Source organism: Mastomys coucha, unplaced genomic scaffold (genome assembly GCF_008632895.1).
Source record: "Mastomys coucha isolate ucsf_1 unplaced genomic scaffold, UCSF_Mcou_1 pScaffold7, whole genome shotgun sequence".
Taxonomy (NCBI): domain Eukaryota; kingdom Metazoa; phylum Chordata; class Mammalia; order Rodentia; family Muridae; genus Mastomys; species Mastomys coucha.
In genome coordinates, this window is record NW_022196913.1 from 29,152,686 (window position 1) to 29,168,810 (window position 16,125).

The window sequence follows — 16,125 nt, forward strand, 5'->3', positions numbered from 1 at the left end:
TTTTCTCACTTACAAAAAGTTAGTATGGTCAGGTATGCTGGGCTCACACCTATGGTCCCAATACTGGGAGACACAAACAGAAGAATTTGGAATTTAAGGCCATCCTTGGCTTCATAAGAAGGTCAGAGCTATTCTGGCACGCATGAGATCCCATTGACAAAAACCGAAAGCAAGCAAAGTGATCTAAGTTTATAAACACCCTGCTATCCAATTAAAAAGCAAAGCAACCAAAACCAAACCAAACAAAATAAAACAAAACAAAACTTGTAGCCTGTGGCTTAAAGACAGTTAGAAGCAGTCGGGACCAGTGCCCCTAGCTGCAGAGAGCTACAGAAACCACGTCCTTGGGTTTGAATGGGGCTGAAGATTACATAACAAACTGCTGCCTGGCAGACAGCCTGCTCAAATTATCCCGTCTTTTGTTCATTCATCCCTTGCCTAGCCCAAGGATGAATACTGTTTCCTCAGTCTTTTGGGAGCACCCTGCTGGTTTGAGCACTGACAGTGCATCATTTGGGTGTTAAGATCACCATCATTTATGTCCACGGATGACCTGGATTGTGTCCCTTGGACTGCCTGTTGCTGATTGGCTACCTCATGATGAGTCTATTCTGAGCCCAGCATTTTCCAGACCCTTGTCTCTTCGCCTTAATCTGTTTCCTGCCTCCACCTTCCAGGTGCAGTCAGCATCTTTGGGCTTGCAGGAATCCTTCCTTGCAACACATCTCGGGTAAGTCCTGTTGGAAGAGCCAGAGTAGAAGGCCAGGAGTGGCTGGGGTTGTGTAACATGCCGAACTGGCAGTATCTGTTGCCAAATAACAAAGAGAGAAGCCGGTTCTAGGTGATCACCATAAAAGCTTTCCCAGCATGCACATGGGGCTTGGGAGGATGAGGAAACTCTCTGATAAGTGTGAGGTGATGATATCAGAGATGCTGCTCGTGGACAGGGAGGTAGAATCAGAGTGACCGTCAACTGGCATAGGTGAGTGTCTGGTTTGGAAAGCAAGTTGAAGGCAACTTTGATTTGCCGAGCCGATTGTGTGTTGAGGGAAGATCTGGGTGGGTGGGATGACAAAGTGCCTCCAGCCAAAGGCTTTTAGATCCCAGCAGATTGCTTTCTCTCCCCTCCCAGGTGGACAGTTTGTTTGATGTTCTGGAAAAAGCTAAACAGTGGGTGATCAATTGACTTCATTGGAAAACAGCATTCTTTTGAAACGAGGCTTGGTTTCCTGTGTCAGTGACCTGTGCAGAGGGAACACGCTGAGTCTGTGCCTGGATTTTGGAGTTGTAGTTTGGCTACAGCTTAGATTGTCCCCCACCTTAGCAGAGCAGCTGAGGAGGAATGACAGCATGTCTGCAGGCAGGCTGTGGTCTAGCCTGCTGCTCCTGCTGCCTTTCTTCTGTTCTAGAAGTTCATCTTGTGGTCTTTCAACACATGTAGAAATAGGTAAGTACTGGGCTGTGTGTGTGTGTGTGTGTGTGTGTGTGTTTGTCTGTCTGTCTGTTTTACAGACAGTGTCTCCTGATATAGTTCTGGCTACCTTGGAGGTCATTATGTAGAACTGGCTGGCCTCAAAGTTGAGATGATCTTTCAACCACTGAGTGCTGGGATTATGTGAGTTTGACACCCATTCCTGCCCCCTTCATGGGTTAGTTTTTTAAGATTATTATTATTATTATTATTATTATTATTATTATTATTATTATTATTATTATTATTTGGTGTGTGTGTAAGTGTAAGCACAGGAGTACAGGCACCCTTGGAAGTCAGAGGCATCAAATGCCCCTGGAGTTAAAGTTACAGGCAGGTATGAGCCACCCAACATGGGTGCTTGTGATCAAATTATGTCCCTGCCAAAAGCACTATGTACCCTTAACCGCTGAGCCATCTCGCCACCCCTCTTTGTGTTATTAAAAGATCAAGAATCCATCAATAAGCTTAAGAAAGAGATTGAAAATCTATCCCTTATATCGACACAATTCTTCCTCCTTTGGGAAGTGGCCTGACAGTGGAGAGGAGAGAGGAAGATTGGGAATATCCAGGGCTAGGAAATGACAGGTGGACTTGGTAGGGGTATAGCCAGGTGAGAGAGCTGAGGTCCCTTATGTTCCTTTATGTGAGGCCGCTGGGTATTCCTTGCAGGGGATAGTGTGGAACCGAAGAAAGTCACAGAACTAAGAGAAGGAAGGTGGATGTCTCAGGCAGGAGTGTGAGATTGGTCTGGTCACTCTTATACTTCCAAGGACAGCATTTCTAGGTAGATGTAAAGGGCCATGTGTAGCCATGGGAGTGAGTCCCTAGGTGGCTGTTAGTGGCTCTTATGGGTATGACACATCATTTGAGTTTTAAGGTCACCCTAGTTTCCATCACTGACCTAAATTATTTCCCACGGGTTAAATGCTACCTATTGGCCTTAGGATGCTTGGCTTCAGGATGGCAAGGCTGGGTGGTTGTTACTATTACAGGAGTCCAGCTTAGCATCACAGGAGTTAGGAGGAGGCCATGCACTCCAGTATGCCTGACCTTAGGGGCAGTGGCTGGGCTATCTTGATTGTGCTGGTTAGTTCTTGTCAACTAGACAAATCTGGGAAGAGGGAATCTCAGCTGAGGCACTGCCTCCATCAGATGAGCCTGTAGATGAGTCTGTGGGGGCATTTCCTTAATTCATGATGGGTGGAAGAGGTTCAGTTTGCTGTGAGCAGATGTCTGGGTGTAGAAAAAAAGCAGGCTGAGCAAGTATGAGCGAGCAAGCCAGTAAACGGTGTTCTTCCGAGGTCTCTGCTTCAGTTCCTGCCTCCAGGTTCCTGCTTTGAGCTCCTGCCCTGATTTCCGTCAATGAAGGACTATGAGTGGGATGTGTAAGCCAATTAAATCTTTCCTCCCCAAGTTGCTTTTGGTCATTTGGTGTTTATTTCGGCAATCGAAATCAAACTAGGACTTAGATAATGGATTTAGATAAGTGAAAAAGGGAGGGCTTTTTAAACTTATTTTTTCTAATTAATGCATAACTGACAAAAATAAACTATATAAATTTAAGGCATGTGATGTGATGTGATATGTTGATAAGCTAATTAAAATGCTTATTACTTTGCATAGTAACCATCTTAAGCATATGTGGTAGGTCTCTCCAAACCAAGGGATTTTGATTCTTTTGAAATATATTTGTGATTTTTTTAAAGATTTATTTTATTTATTTTACCTGTATGAGTACACTGTAGCTGTACAGATGGTCGTAAGCCATCATGTGTGTGGCTGCTGGGAATTGGACTCAGGATCTCTGGCCCGCCCGCTCCAGCGTAATTCACTGTAGCAGTCTTCAGACGCACCAGAAGAGGGCGTCCCATCTCATTATGGGTGGTTGTGAGCCCCCATGTGGTTGCTGGGATCCAAACTCAGGACCTTTGAAAGAGCAGTCAATGCTCTTACCCACTGAGCCATCTCACTAGCCCTATTTGTGATTTTTTTTTTTTAAATGTGTGAGGGATGTAAAGCAATTCATAATACAATCAAAATAAGAGTACATTCTACAGTGATTTTAAGATTAATTTTAGGTATATTTAGTATTCTGGGCTTTCTTTTATTTCAATAAAGATGATATTGTTTTATAGTTAAGCCACCTCTATCAGTTACACAGAGGGACTGGGTTACAGTTATAATAGGAAAAGTTACCATCATAAAGTAGATGTAGATTCTGAGCCATGGCAGGCAGGATCCTAAGATCATAGTTACCAGTGTAAAAAGATACAAAGGGCCTTGGCCCTGGCCCAGGCCTTTCAGTCTGCAGAGAAGGAAATGGACTCACTGTTTCAGACTCCCTGGTGGGTGGTCTGGCCCAGAATGCTGTGTCTTGACAGTGAGTCAAACATTTACTGCTGAAAGAGTCAGGAAACAAAGGAAAGGGACACAGACCTCAGCTATTAGTCCTGCTGTAAACTAGACCTGTGTTCTGAGAAACACATGGTGCCTGTGTGTTCCACTAGCGGGGAGGGCAATGTAATGAATTCTTAAGGATCTTCCAACTCTAAGCTAAAATGACAGAAGCCCAAGGAGATCACATGTAAATGAAAATATTTATGTTTTAAAATCCTTGGAGTAAAACGAAAGTCCTTAGAGTTTCTGTGTTGATTCCTGATAGATAGAAAAGTCCTAATGGACATTTAAAAATCTCTAATCAGGGTGTGGTGGCTTATACCCATAGTCCCAGCAATGGGAAGACAGAAGCAGGAGGAGAGCTGTGAGTTCCACACCAGCTTAGGTTACAGAGTGAAACCATTTTTTTTTAATTATGTTTATATAGATGAAATCAAATCTGCACAAATTCTAAGATTTTCATATGAAAGGCACCTGAAGTGCCACCTTGTATTTAGTAACAACTTAGATGACATAGCTTGTTTATTTTTTGATTTCTTATGTGAGGCCTGAGTACAATATTGGTACTTATGTGAAACCTTTTCTAGAATTGTCCTCATGCAATGGTTTGTGTTAGGAAAACACTGGAATCCTGAATCTCGATGCTTTGTATGTTTTGTGATTTCATTATTAGGGTATCAGTGTATACAGTAGAGGAGAGTTTTTTTTTGATTTAAGAAAGACTGCGATTCAGGGCTAGAGAGATGTTTTAGAAGTTAAGAGAACAGATTGCTCTCCCAGGGGACCTGGGTTTGATTCTGAGCACACCCACATGACAGCTAACTCCAGGGATCCAGTGCCCTCTTCTGGCCTCTGAAGGCACTGTATGCATGTGGTACATAGACATGTGTGTAGGGAGAACCCCCATACACTTCAAACCAAATCTTTAAAATAAAAAAAAGAATGTGATTTACAAAAGGTATAGGGGGTTGCTGCTCAGCGTGAGTTCCAAGGAGTGTCAACCCTCCCACTTACCCTAAGATTCCGGATGGATCTCTGCACGTCTGCGTGGGGGGTGGAGTACACAGCTTTCTGAGATGATTGTCCTTCCAAAGTATTTCAGTGATGAAACACACTCCAGGACCCTTGGTCAGCCGTGTTTGGGGCCTTTTTTGTATTGCGTTTAGGGTTCTCTACCCAGCTCTGAGGCACATATCATGACAGTTTCTGTTTCCCAGGCTCCTCCCCCATCACCGCCCTGTGTCCTCCCTCAGTATTTGTTTTCTGTGGTTCTTTCAGCTAACCTGTGAGGTAGCGGTTTACTTTCACTTCACAGAGGAGGGAATAGTGTTAGGTAAAAACTTGCCCAAGATCACATAGTTAGTTAAGCAGAAATTTTAAATTGCCATACAAATTTGATTTGTATTCTAATAACATAAATATTTAAAATCATGCCTAAGCCTGACATGGTGAAACATGCCTTTAATCCTAATACTTGTGAGGAGGCAGGTAGATCTCTGAGAGTTCAAGGCCAGCCTGATCTACAAACTTTCATGCCCACAAGGGCTACACAGAGAGACCCTATGTCAAACAAAAACCAAACAAGCAAAAAAGAAAAAAAAATTCTGCCTAAAGAAAATCTCAATTGAGAACAATCTTACTTTTTATCTCATTTTCTCCATAGTTTGCAACTAAAGAATGTGTGATTTTTTCTTTAAAAAAAATATTTCTACAGACTAGAGAGATGGTTCAGCAGGTGAAGGTGCTTCATGTTCTCACAGAGGAACCAAGTTCATTTCTTTCTTTTTTTCCTTTTTTCTTTTTGAGACAGGGTTTCTCTGTGTAGCCCTGGCTGTCCTAGAACTCACTAAGTAGAGCAGGCTCCCTCAAACTCAGAAATCCGCCTGCCTCTGCCTCCCAAGTGCTAGGACTAAAGGCGTGCGCCACCACTACCAGGCCCAAGTTTATTTCAAGCACCCATGTTGGGTGGCTCGCAATGAAGCCACAATGGAGTTATACTGTACAAAACTCCAGTTCCAAGGAATCCTCTTCTGGCCTCTATAGGTAACTGCACTTACAGACATATACATGTATATATATGCAGACACAGACACACATAAGTTAAAAGAAGTCTTTCTAAAAAATGATCTCTGGTAAATACAGTTGAACTTAGCTCATATGGTATTCATCTCTTGCAGGACACAGGGCTCTGGAGTTTCTTCGACTTCAAGATGGACGCATTAACTATAAAGAGGTAGGGAGCTGGATTTCTCTTGGTTGTATTTATGTTTTCCTCTGTGGGTGTCAAACAAAGGTTTAGACAGATCCTTAATTTAATCCTAGGAGTTGTACTCATGTCTTTATAAACCTGATGTTGTGGTTAAAACATACACATGTCCAGTGCCACTCAGACATTATATGTGTATGTATACAAATATATATGCCTATCTATGTTAAATTTAAAATATTTTAGAACTCAAATATTTAAATAATATAATTTATAATTTGAAACCATGTTCTTTCTTTGCTTTTTGCAATATTTGTTGTAGAACCCAGGGCCTTGTGCATTTTAGGCAGTAGCTTTACCAGTGAGCTACATCCCTGGCCTTTGAAATAATTCATAAGTGTTTTGTTGTTGTTGTTGTTGTTGTTGTTGTTGTTGTTCTTATAAAGAGAGGATGTGCTTGAAAAAAATCACTTACTTTCTACTTTTTGTAAGTATTTGTTGTACACATCTTTATCATCAGGAGGAGCAGGGGCTCTCTCTCTCTCTCTCTCTCTCTTTCTCTCTCTCTCTCTGTGTGTGTGTGTGTGTGTGTGTGTGTGTGTGTGTGTGTGCGTGTGCGAGCATTGCTGGAAACTGAAGCCAGTGCTATGCGTGTAATAGATAAGAGTTCTAGTCTCAGCTTGAACTCAGGAGCTAGGAGTCTTTTTGAGGAAACGTGCCATTTCCATGTCTCCTGCTACTCATAGGACTATATGATGGGTCACCTGTACCCATCCTTACATTGCTTTAACCATTGTGCTCCTATGCATTGTTGTATACTACTGCTGCTGCTACTACTACTATTATACTACTACTCATATGATATATAACATCATGCGGTAATGATGAGTCTTAAAAATTAACATTGGTAACAGTGGTTGGCAATCTTTTTTTGAAGTCAGAACTGACTCAGCCCATTGGTCTGATGAAGTGGCTCAGCGGGTAATGGTACTTCCTGCTGCACCTACCAACCTGAGTTATCCCTAGATCCCAGACAGTAGAAGGGGGGAAAAAACCCTACTTCTGAACATTGCTCTCTGACCTCTAATAGGGACCACGCATGGCACACATACCCTACTGCTGTTATACACATAGACACGTTCGTGTACACCTATACTAATGCACTGCAGAGTCGACAGACTTAACACAGTCTTGCTTTGGAAAATGCAAACAGCTAAATGTAAAAAGAAGGGTGGATGAACAGACAGGCACGCGCAAGTTCTGTCTGGAAAGGCCATGAGCACAGCACTTCCTCCTCATGGAATTGGGGCTTGCTACTGTCCGTTTCCTCAATGAGCTCCTTAGATAATTTTTTTAACATTACACTTATTTATCTACCTTGGGGGAGGTGTATGTCTTTCTCTGGCTTGGATGAGCTGTTGTTTGCGTCCCTGCGAGCTTCCTTGTGCCCAGCTGTCCCTAAACTGTTGCTCTGTCCTCCGGAATTCCATGGAGGTGTGTCATTGTGTGGGCTGAAGCTGGACAGCAACATCAGAATCTGATTTAAAGTTCCTGGCCTGGGTGGGGAAGCCCAGTGAGAGAAGACCTGATTGTTCCGGCGGTCCTTCTTATCAGACAAGATAAAGCCGAGCATTTCGGACTCTGGACAAAAAGGTCCTTCCCTTTTAAGTAAAGAGTTTCTGGGACCTGCCTGGGGCAGGGGAATTTTAGTTTTTACATTCCACTTTTGGAGGAAGATATGAGACAGAAAGGCATGGACAAAAACCATATCCATGTACATGTACCCCACAGCACACAAAAAGCAAATAGCTCCAATTACTCTTGTATTCTACTGTAAAAGTTCGATAAATATTCAGATTTAATAGAGCTTTTGCTTTCATAGTTTACTTTATACTCCTTTTCACCCTTGCCAATTTGGTAGATCAGCAGATTGGGCTGGGCAGGGTGCTAAATGCCTGTCATTCCCGCCTTTGGGAGGTTGAGGCAGAAGGGTCAGATTCTGGTCTTTCTTTACTATATGCTAATCGCAAAGCCAACCTAGATTATGAAAGACCCTGCCTCACAAAAGGTTGTTTTTCTCTAGGCTTAAGGTGGTCTTTTAATTACTAACTTTTTTTTTTTTTTTTTTGGTCTTTTGAGACAGTGTTTGTCTGTGTAGCCCTGGCTGTCCTGGAACTCACTCTGTAGACCAGGCTTGCCTCAAACTCAGAAATCCACCTGCCTCTGTCTCCCAAGTGCTGGCATGAGCTACCACTGCCTGGCCTTAATAACTTATTAATAAGGTTGAATATATTTCAAGAGGGTAGAAACACTTCCATTACTTTATCTGTTAATTGCCTATTATAATAATGGTTTATTATAATAACTCCCTTTCTCTTGATATGAAAGAAAGGCTTAACATACATCCAGCTCCTAAAATGGAGGCTGCTAAGGGTATTTATAATTTTTAATGTGTGTGTGTGTGTGCCGTTCGTGAACATGTACCTGTCGAGGCCATAAGAGGGTATCAGATCTTCTGGGAATTGAACTCTGGTTCTTTAGAAAAGCAACAAGTGCTCTTAAGCACTGAACTGTTCCTCAAGCTTGTTATTTGTGATTTTTTTTAAGTGACAGAAGTCCAACTCTCGGGCTGGTGATATGTCTCAGTGGGTAAAGACCCTCTTTACCAAGGCTAATGACCAGGTTCAAGCCCCAGAACCCACAGAGAAGGAAGGAATTCTCCTGAAAGCTGCCCTCTGACCCCACATATACTATACCTCACACATGGATAATAATAATAAACTTTTTTTTTTTAAAAGAAAAGAATTGCACCGCCAAACGTGCCTGTGGATTGTACCCTTCGCCATCCTTTTGCAGATCACACAAGCTGTTGTAGAAATCATTTATCTCAGTCAGGGTCTCTACTCCGCCTTTGATCATTCAGTTTCCAGGATAAAAGGCACACAATTTTTATTATTATAATTAGCCTTAATCAGCACTAGAGCTGGGCAGATGTCTATCTACCCTCTAAGCTATTAGAATCTGCTTTCCCATCATTAACCCCAAGTTATAATTTGCTATATTCTATCAGGGTTGCTCTTAATTTCAGTTGGCCAGCCCCCTGGCTATGCTCTCATGACCACATAATCCATGGCGTCTACCTTCTCTCCACCGTCTCTCTCCCCTCATGGTTCTCCAATAGACCTTAAGCCCCCAAACCCCAAATCCTGCCTATCTCAATACTGCCCACTATAGGTATGTTTATTCACCAATCAGGGATAACTTGGGGGTGGGGGGCAAGGTCAAGTAGCATCACTTGGGTCTCTGTGCAGATTCTCTTGTCCTTGGGGGCAACCAGGTCTCGATGGCCAGTATTTAGTATTACAATACATAGCAAACCTCAATAGAAGCCCTTGAGCTAGCTTATACAGGGGGGCTAATGGCCAGAAGCTAGAGAAGTGGCTGTCACACTAAGAACCCAAGGAGAAGCTCCAACAGTGTCTAGAAAGGCCTCTAGGAATAACATATATGTAACAGTACTGAAAACTGTCTGTGTGCCTGTTGTTAACAGCCACTGCCCTGCTTGCTGGCTAGCTGAAGATCCAACAGACTTAATGCAGTCTCGCTTTGGAAAATACAAATCCATCTTGACTACTAGTTCCAGCCCTTGTAACCTCAGCGGTTGCTCCCAGTGAACCTGCTGTTTGTGCTCTGCTGCAAGCAGTTGGTTGCTGGTGCCCCACCAGGAGCCGCGTGCCTCTGCTGCAGGAAACTCTCAGGTTTCCAAGCTAGTAGGAGAAGCAGGAGGGCTCTGTGGCAGAGGTGGGGTGGTGTCAAGTGTTCTAGAGACTCAGTTTCTGTTTCCCAGCCAGTGGTCTGAGCTAGCCACACCATCAAAGTCAACAAAGAACTGAGTCAGCAAATTCAACAGAGACCATTCTAGAGAAAAAGCCTGCTATTCACGGCCACCTCATTTTCAAGGGGAAAGGATATTTTTGTAACCCTCAACCCTCTGAAACATGAGGGAAAATGAAAGGGGTGGGGGAGGTAAAGCCCAAGGGATATAACCTTGCACATGCACACAGCATTTGTTGTTGCTACCTATACATTTGTGTTAAATCGTGTATGTGTGTGTGTGTGTGTGTGTGTGTTTGTTTGGTTTTTCCAGACAGGATTTCTCTGTGTAACTCCCGACTGTCCTTGCTCTGAAGACCAGGCTGGCCTCAAACTCACAGAAATCTACCTGCCTCTGCCTTCCAACTGCTAGGATTAAAGGCGTGTACAGTAATTGCCCAGCATAGATGTTTATGTGAGTGTGTGTGTGTGTTTGTGTGTATGTGCGTGTATATGTATGTATCTATATATTTCTCATGTCACAGCAGATCATTGAAAATAAACCAATTTTGGATCAGCTGACTAGCTTTAGAGAAGGCCAGGTGTGGTGATTTGTACAGGCCTGTAACTCCAGTACTCCAGAGGTGGATCAGGAGTTCAAGGTCATCTTTGGCTACATAGCAACTTCAGGCCAGTTGAACTACAGGAGATCTTGTGTCAGAAAACAAAAACACATAAGGAAGTAAAAATTTTAAAATAGCCTTAGCAGAATTCTACTCCATTAGGGAAACAAAAATAAAAACTGAAAGACAGTAAAATTTAAACAGGTGGATTTTGCTGTTTTTTAAACTTGCCTGTTACACAGGAAAGACCCTGAAGTTATTATATATGATACATACTGTACACTGGTGAAATATGTATGGGGTTTTAACATTTAGTTACTCCTGCCTGCCTTCCCCTTCATCTGTTTATGTCTGGTATAGTTCTAATCTTTCATAGCTAGAAACACATGGGGCCAACTCTGGCCCTCTAATTTCTGCATTCTCTTATTTCTCAGCTACTCTTAGAGCACCAGGATGCTTATCAGGCTGGGACGGTGTTTCCTGATGCCTTTTATCCTAGCATCTGCAAAAGAGGTAAGGGGACTTTTTTTGGAATGATGTTGCATTTGCTGGTTAGTGGGAGTTTAAGAATTGTGTATTTCATAAGCTAGAGAGAGAGAGAGAGAGAGAGAGAGAGAGAGAGAGAGAGAGAGAGAGAGAGAGAGGGAGAAGGAAGAGGAGGAGGAGGAAGAGGGAGGGAGGGAGGGAGGGAGAGGGATAAGAAGAGGGAGAGGGAGAGGAAGAGGAAGAGGAAGAGGGAGCTCAGTGGTTAGAAGTATATCCTGTTCTTGCAGATGAGGTTTCAGTTCCCTGCACCCATGTTGGGTGACTCATAACCACCTGTAACTTGGGTTCCCAGGGCATCTGACATCTTTTTCTTACCTGCATGCTCATGCACATCCTTCACAGACAAACACATACACATAATTAAAAATAAAATACAAGTTTATATATAAACATAGATATGTAAAAGTGTTCACCAATGGCTTTAACTGCTTGAGCATAGACATTCTGGGAATTTTGCTTTGTGGTGATATCTGGTCTATATGTCCCTGCTTGCTTGGCTTCTTGGTGACAGCCCCTTCTGTTTGTCAGTATGTGACTCTCAAAAGATTACCTACAGTCTCAGCTCTGTGTCTGTGCCACAGCAACCTTCTCCCTGGGCAGTTCTTGATCTTAACGAGACCACTTCCCAGTGCCATGAAGGTCTACGCTAGCCGAGTATTTGAGGGGAATTTAATGAGAGCAACATTCCTAAAGGTGTAGACAGGGTGTAAGGAGTCACCACGGATGATGCAGGGGAATGATTACTTCATTGTGCTGGGGGACCTTCGTGGAGGGGGCCACTTGACAGTAGCTAAGGGTTACAGCCAGTCTCCTTCCATCCTAGAGCAGAGGAACTGAGACCATAAATCCTCAGACCTCCCATGCCCTCCTTTTCTCATTATTATTTCTCTTCTCTCATTATTGATTCTGTCAATTGGCCAATCCCAACCCAACTAAAGCCAACAAAAGCCAGGGCACAAAGAAGCCGGCTGAAACACCCGAGTCTGGTATTGAAGGCGTGCACCACCACTGGCTAAACACCATCACTTAACAATCTGGTTTAACCACAGTGACATGCTGAGGGCTGCTACCTCCTATACTCAGGATGCCAGGCACCTGCACTCATACGCATGTCTTACATAGACAAACACATAAATCTTTAAGCTAAGCTCACTATTTCTTGTGTTTGTAAGTACTTCTTTCTGTTTTCCTCTCTGTCATTTTTCTTTTTTTTTTCACTTTTTATTTTTTTATTTATTTATTTTTAATTTATTTTTTATTAGATATTTTCTCTATTTACATTTCAAATGATATCCCCTTTCCCGTTTTCCCCTCTGAAAAAAACCCCTATTCCCTCCCCTCTGTCATTTTTCAATACTATTGTTGTTGCCTGTGGGTCATAGCTCATCTCTCTAACCCACCATTTCTCACTTGGCATATCCTAAGCAGCATTCAGCAAGTCCTACTGACCCTTGATCCTCTGACAGTCCCTTGAAACATTAATAAAAACACATGGAAAAAAAAGGGAGTTTTTGATCATTAAATTTAAGGAGCACTGCTCAATATGTGCTGGCCTTCAAAATAGACAAAATACACAATACTCTACACTGAAAAGTGCAGATATTTATCTATCCATTCATCCATCCATCTATCTATCCATCTTATTTATCATCTTATCTATGTATCTATATATCTATGTATCTATGTATCTATCTATGTATCTATGTATCTATCTATCTATGTATCTATCTATCTATCTATCTATCTATCTATCTATCTATGTATCTATGTATCTATGTATCTATCTATGTATCTATGTATCTATGTATCTATGTATCTATGTATCTATCTATCTATCTATCTATCTATCTATCTATCTATCTATCTACTGTAGAGTATCTATCTATCTATCTATCTATGCATCTATGTATCTATCTATGTATCTACTGTAGAGTATCTATCTATCTATCTATCTATCTATCTATCTATCTATGTATCTACTGTAGAGTATCTATCTATCTATCTATCTATGTATCTATGTATCTATGTATCTACTGTAGAGTATCTATCTATCTATCTATCTATCTATCTATCTATCTATCTATGTATCTACTGTAGAGTATCTATCTATCTATCTATCTATCTATCTATCTATCTATCTATCTTTCTATCTATCTATCTATCTATTGTAAATCTTTCCCTCCATCCATCTTTCCTCCCCACTTCCTTCCTTCCTTCCCTATTTCTCTTCCCCTACTTTCTTTTGTGATAGTCTCCTGTAGCCCAAGTATGGTCTCAAACTCACCATGTAGCTGAGGATGACTTTGAACCCTTGATCCTCCTGCCTCTGCCTCTACCTTCTGAGTGTTGGGATTGCAAGTGTGTACCAGCATGGTTGGTTTTCCACATTTGCAGGTTATGCTCTCCTAAGTGGTATAAAGATTAGGGCCAGAATATGACAGAGAAAAGTAACTTACAATGAATAATACATAGGGTGTGTGTAAGAGAGGGCTCAGTGAGTGAATGTGCTTGCTTCAAGGTCTGATGACCGGAGTTCCATCCCTGGAACTCACATAGTGGAAGGAGAAAACTGATTCCTGCAAGTTGTTCTTTGATTTCTGTATGAGTACTGTTATGCAAGTATCGGTGTACACACAGACATACCTACCATCAACAAGTGTAACAACAATGATAAAAATAAATTAAAGGAGAGTGACATGGGATAAGATGTCAGAATATAGCACATCATTGAGGAAGAATCCTTTGAGTGACTCTTCTAAAATTATACCTGGTCCTTCTGCTCCTGAGGAGTCCTTAGAGCAAGAACAGAGGGAATAAGGGATTGGTGGGAAAGCTAAGGGAGCCAACTACACAGTGAGTTGTCATGGAAGATTTGAGGAGACTCTCCACGTTTTAGGCTCCACTGGCAAACCTTTTTGTTTTATCAGGAAAATTTCATGATGTGTCTGAGAGGACTCACTGGACTCCATTTCTTAATGCCAGCATCCATTACATTCGGGAGAACTACCCTCTGCCCTGGGAGAAGGTAGGCATGCCCTCTGACCTCCATCGATTCGCCGCTGCACTGCCAAGTACTGCTGGATTCACTCCATTTCGAATCTCTGCTCCCCAGACTAGGATAGCTAATTGCCACTTGACCTGCAGTGCCATGCACACCAGTGGGGATGCAGCAAATGCCTAATCAACTCTTAAGGTCATTAGAGAAAAGCTTGGGGGTTTTTACTTGGCCATTTAGCTCCAACGCTAGTGAATCTGAAAACCTTCCAAGACACTCCGGAATATTCCAGAAAGCCTTATGTACTTTCCTGAGTCCAGAAGCTACGAGATTCACCTGCGTCTGGTTCTTTGTTAAGTCTCAGTAATGGAAATTAATTCATGTTTGTTAAAGCTTTTCAGGGAATCATCATAATATAACACAGCACATAAGACTTGAATTTGCTATTTTTTTTTTCCCCAGGACACAGAGAAGTTGGTGGCTTTCTTGTTTGGAATCACCTCCCACATGGTCGCTGATGTCAGCTGGCACAGCCTGGGTATTGAACAAGGGTTCCTCAGGACAATGGGAGCTGTGAGTACATATCACCACAAGAGTGCCACTGTAATCAAAACCGGGTGGGGTGAGGAGTATCTCAGAGATAGAGCGCTTGCTTAACATGCAAAGCCCTGGATTTGATCCTCAAATCTACAAACAAGACTGGATTATTTTAAGGAAAAGGAAACCTTTAGCCTCTTCACACATCCTGTGAACATAAACCTTTTTATCCCAAGTGGCTTCTGGCTAGAGTCTTGTCTTTAAAAAAAGTTGTTATTATTAATTCCTTTCATTGTTGCCACCTTTAAAGACACATCCACAAGAATAAAATGGACTAAGGTGCTGGAAACAGGGACAGGTATGTCTCTGCAGTGTCTTTGAGGCTGTGTGTCTGATTAAGGAAAGGATTAATTGCCACTTGGCTCTGTTCAAAATAGCTCCTGAACAGGGGGTTGCAGTCTCTCCTAACAACTAAGCTGAAAGACCTTCTATTCACTATTACTTGTTTTATTTGACTTTTGGCATTTTTAATTAAGATTTTAATCTTCATTTTTATTTTATGTGTGTGGATGTATGTGTGTGTGTATGCAACATGTATATGCAATGCTTGTAGACATCAGAAGAGGGCATTGGATCTTTCTGGGACTGGAGTTACAGACAGTTGTGAGCTGTCACGTGGAGCTGGGAATCAAACTCAGGTCCTCTGGGAGGTGACCAGTGCTCTTAACTACTGAACCATCCCTCCATAGCATGTAAGATAATGGATTTCATCATGATGGCTCATATACATACATGCCAGTGCACCTTGCTCATATTTATGCCTTTTACCATCCTCACCACATTAGTTGGTATTAACTCCATTTTATTGGACCTGTGATCTGGATTCCATTTGAAAAGTTGTTCACTCCAGGGAGACAAAATTGTCTGCAGCACTCTTGTTATCCAACTCAGTGGACAACCTAGACAAGAGGGAGAATGTTAGTGTGAAGCCCAAACACCAAGATACACTTCTGCAGCCCCCTGGGAGAGGCTGTCACCTCCCCTTGGCTTGTCTGATTTGGGGTGACATTCTGGGTCACACCCCATGACATTCACCACATACTTCTCTTTGCTCCTCAGATTGATTTCTACAACTCTTACTCAGACGCTCATTCGGCTGGCGATTTTGGTACTGTTTATTCATTTCTCTCATATGTCAATAACTTTTCTTAATTTATTTGTTAGTGTGCAGGCAAGTGTGTGTGTGTACACGTGAGCATCAGTGTTGTCAGGTACATGATGTGTCTGTGTGTGTCATGTGAGCCACAGTGTGCAGGTGTGAAGGTCAAAGGACCACATTATGGAGTGGGTCCTTCCACTTTTCTGTGGGTTCTGGGAATTGAACTCAGCCTTACACAGCAAGTGCTTTTACCTACTGAACCATCCTGCCAACCTTATATGTTAAATATTTTTCTAATTTTAATGCTAAAGTTTATTAGAATATAACACAGCACATTCAACATGGAGATACATTTCTTTTCATTTTTTTTTTTTT

At 42.2% G+C, this 16,125-nt stretch overlaps 1 protein-coding gene across 3 annotated transcripts in view; it reads left to right on the plus strand.

Annotated features, from left to right (window-relative positions):
* The first annotated feature begins 506 nt into the window (after positions 1–506).
* Positions 507–16,125, plus strand: part of Gpld1 (glycosylphosphatidylinositol specific phospholipase D1) — a 47,807-nt gene continuing 32,188 nt past the window's right edge. Inside the window, exons 1-7 of one of the 3 annotated variants that reach the window (XM_031358125.1) lie at positions 507–730; positions 1,133–1,447; positions 6,049–6,104; positions 10,948–11,026; positions 13,987–14,084; positions 14,517–14,627; positions 15,711–15,759. In XM_031358125.1, the coding sequence (XP_031213985.1) occupies positions 1,351–1,447; positions 6,049–6,104; positions 10,948–11,026; positions 13,987–14,084; positions 14,517–14,627; positions 15,711–15,759 (490 nt within the window). In that variant the 5' untranslated portion in view covers positions 507–730; positions 1,133–1,350. The other 2 variants (XM_031358124.1, XM_031358126.1) reach the window with 2 other exon arrangements.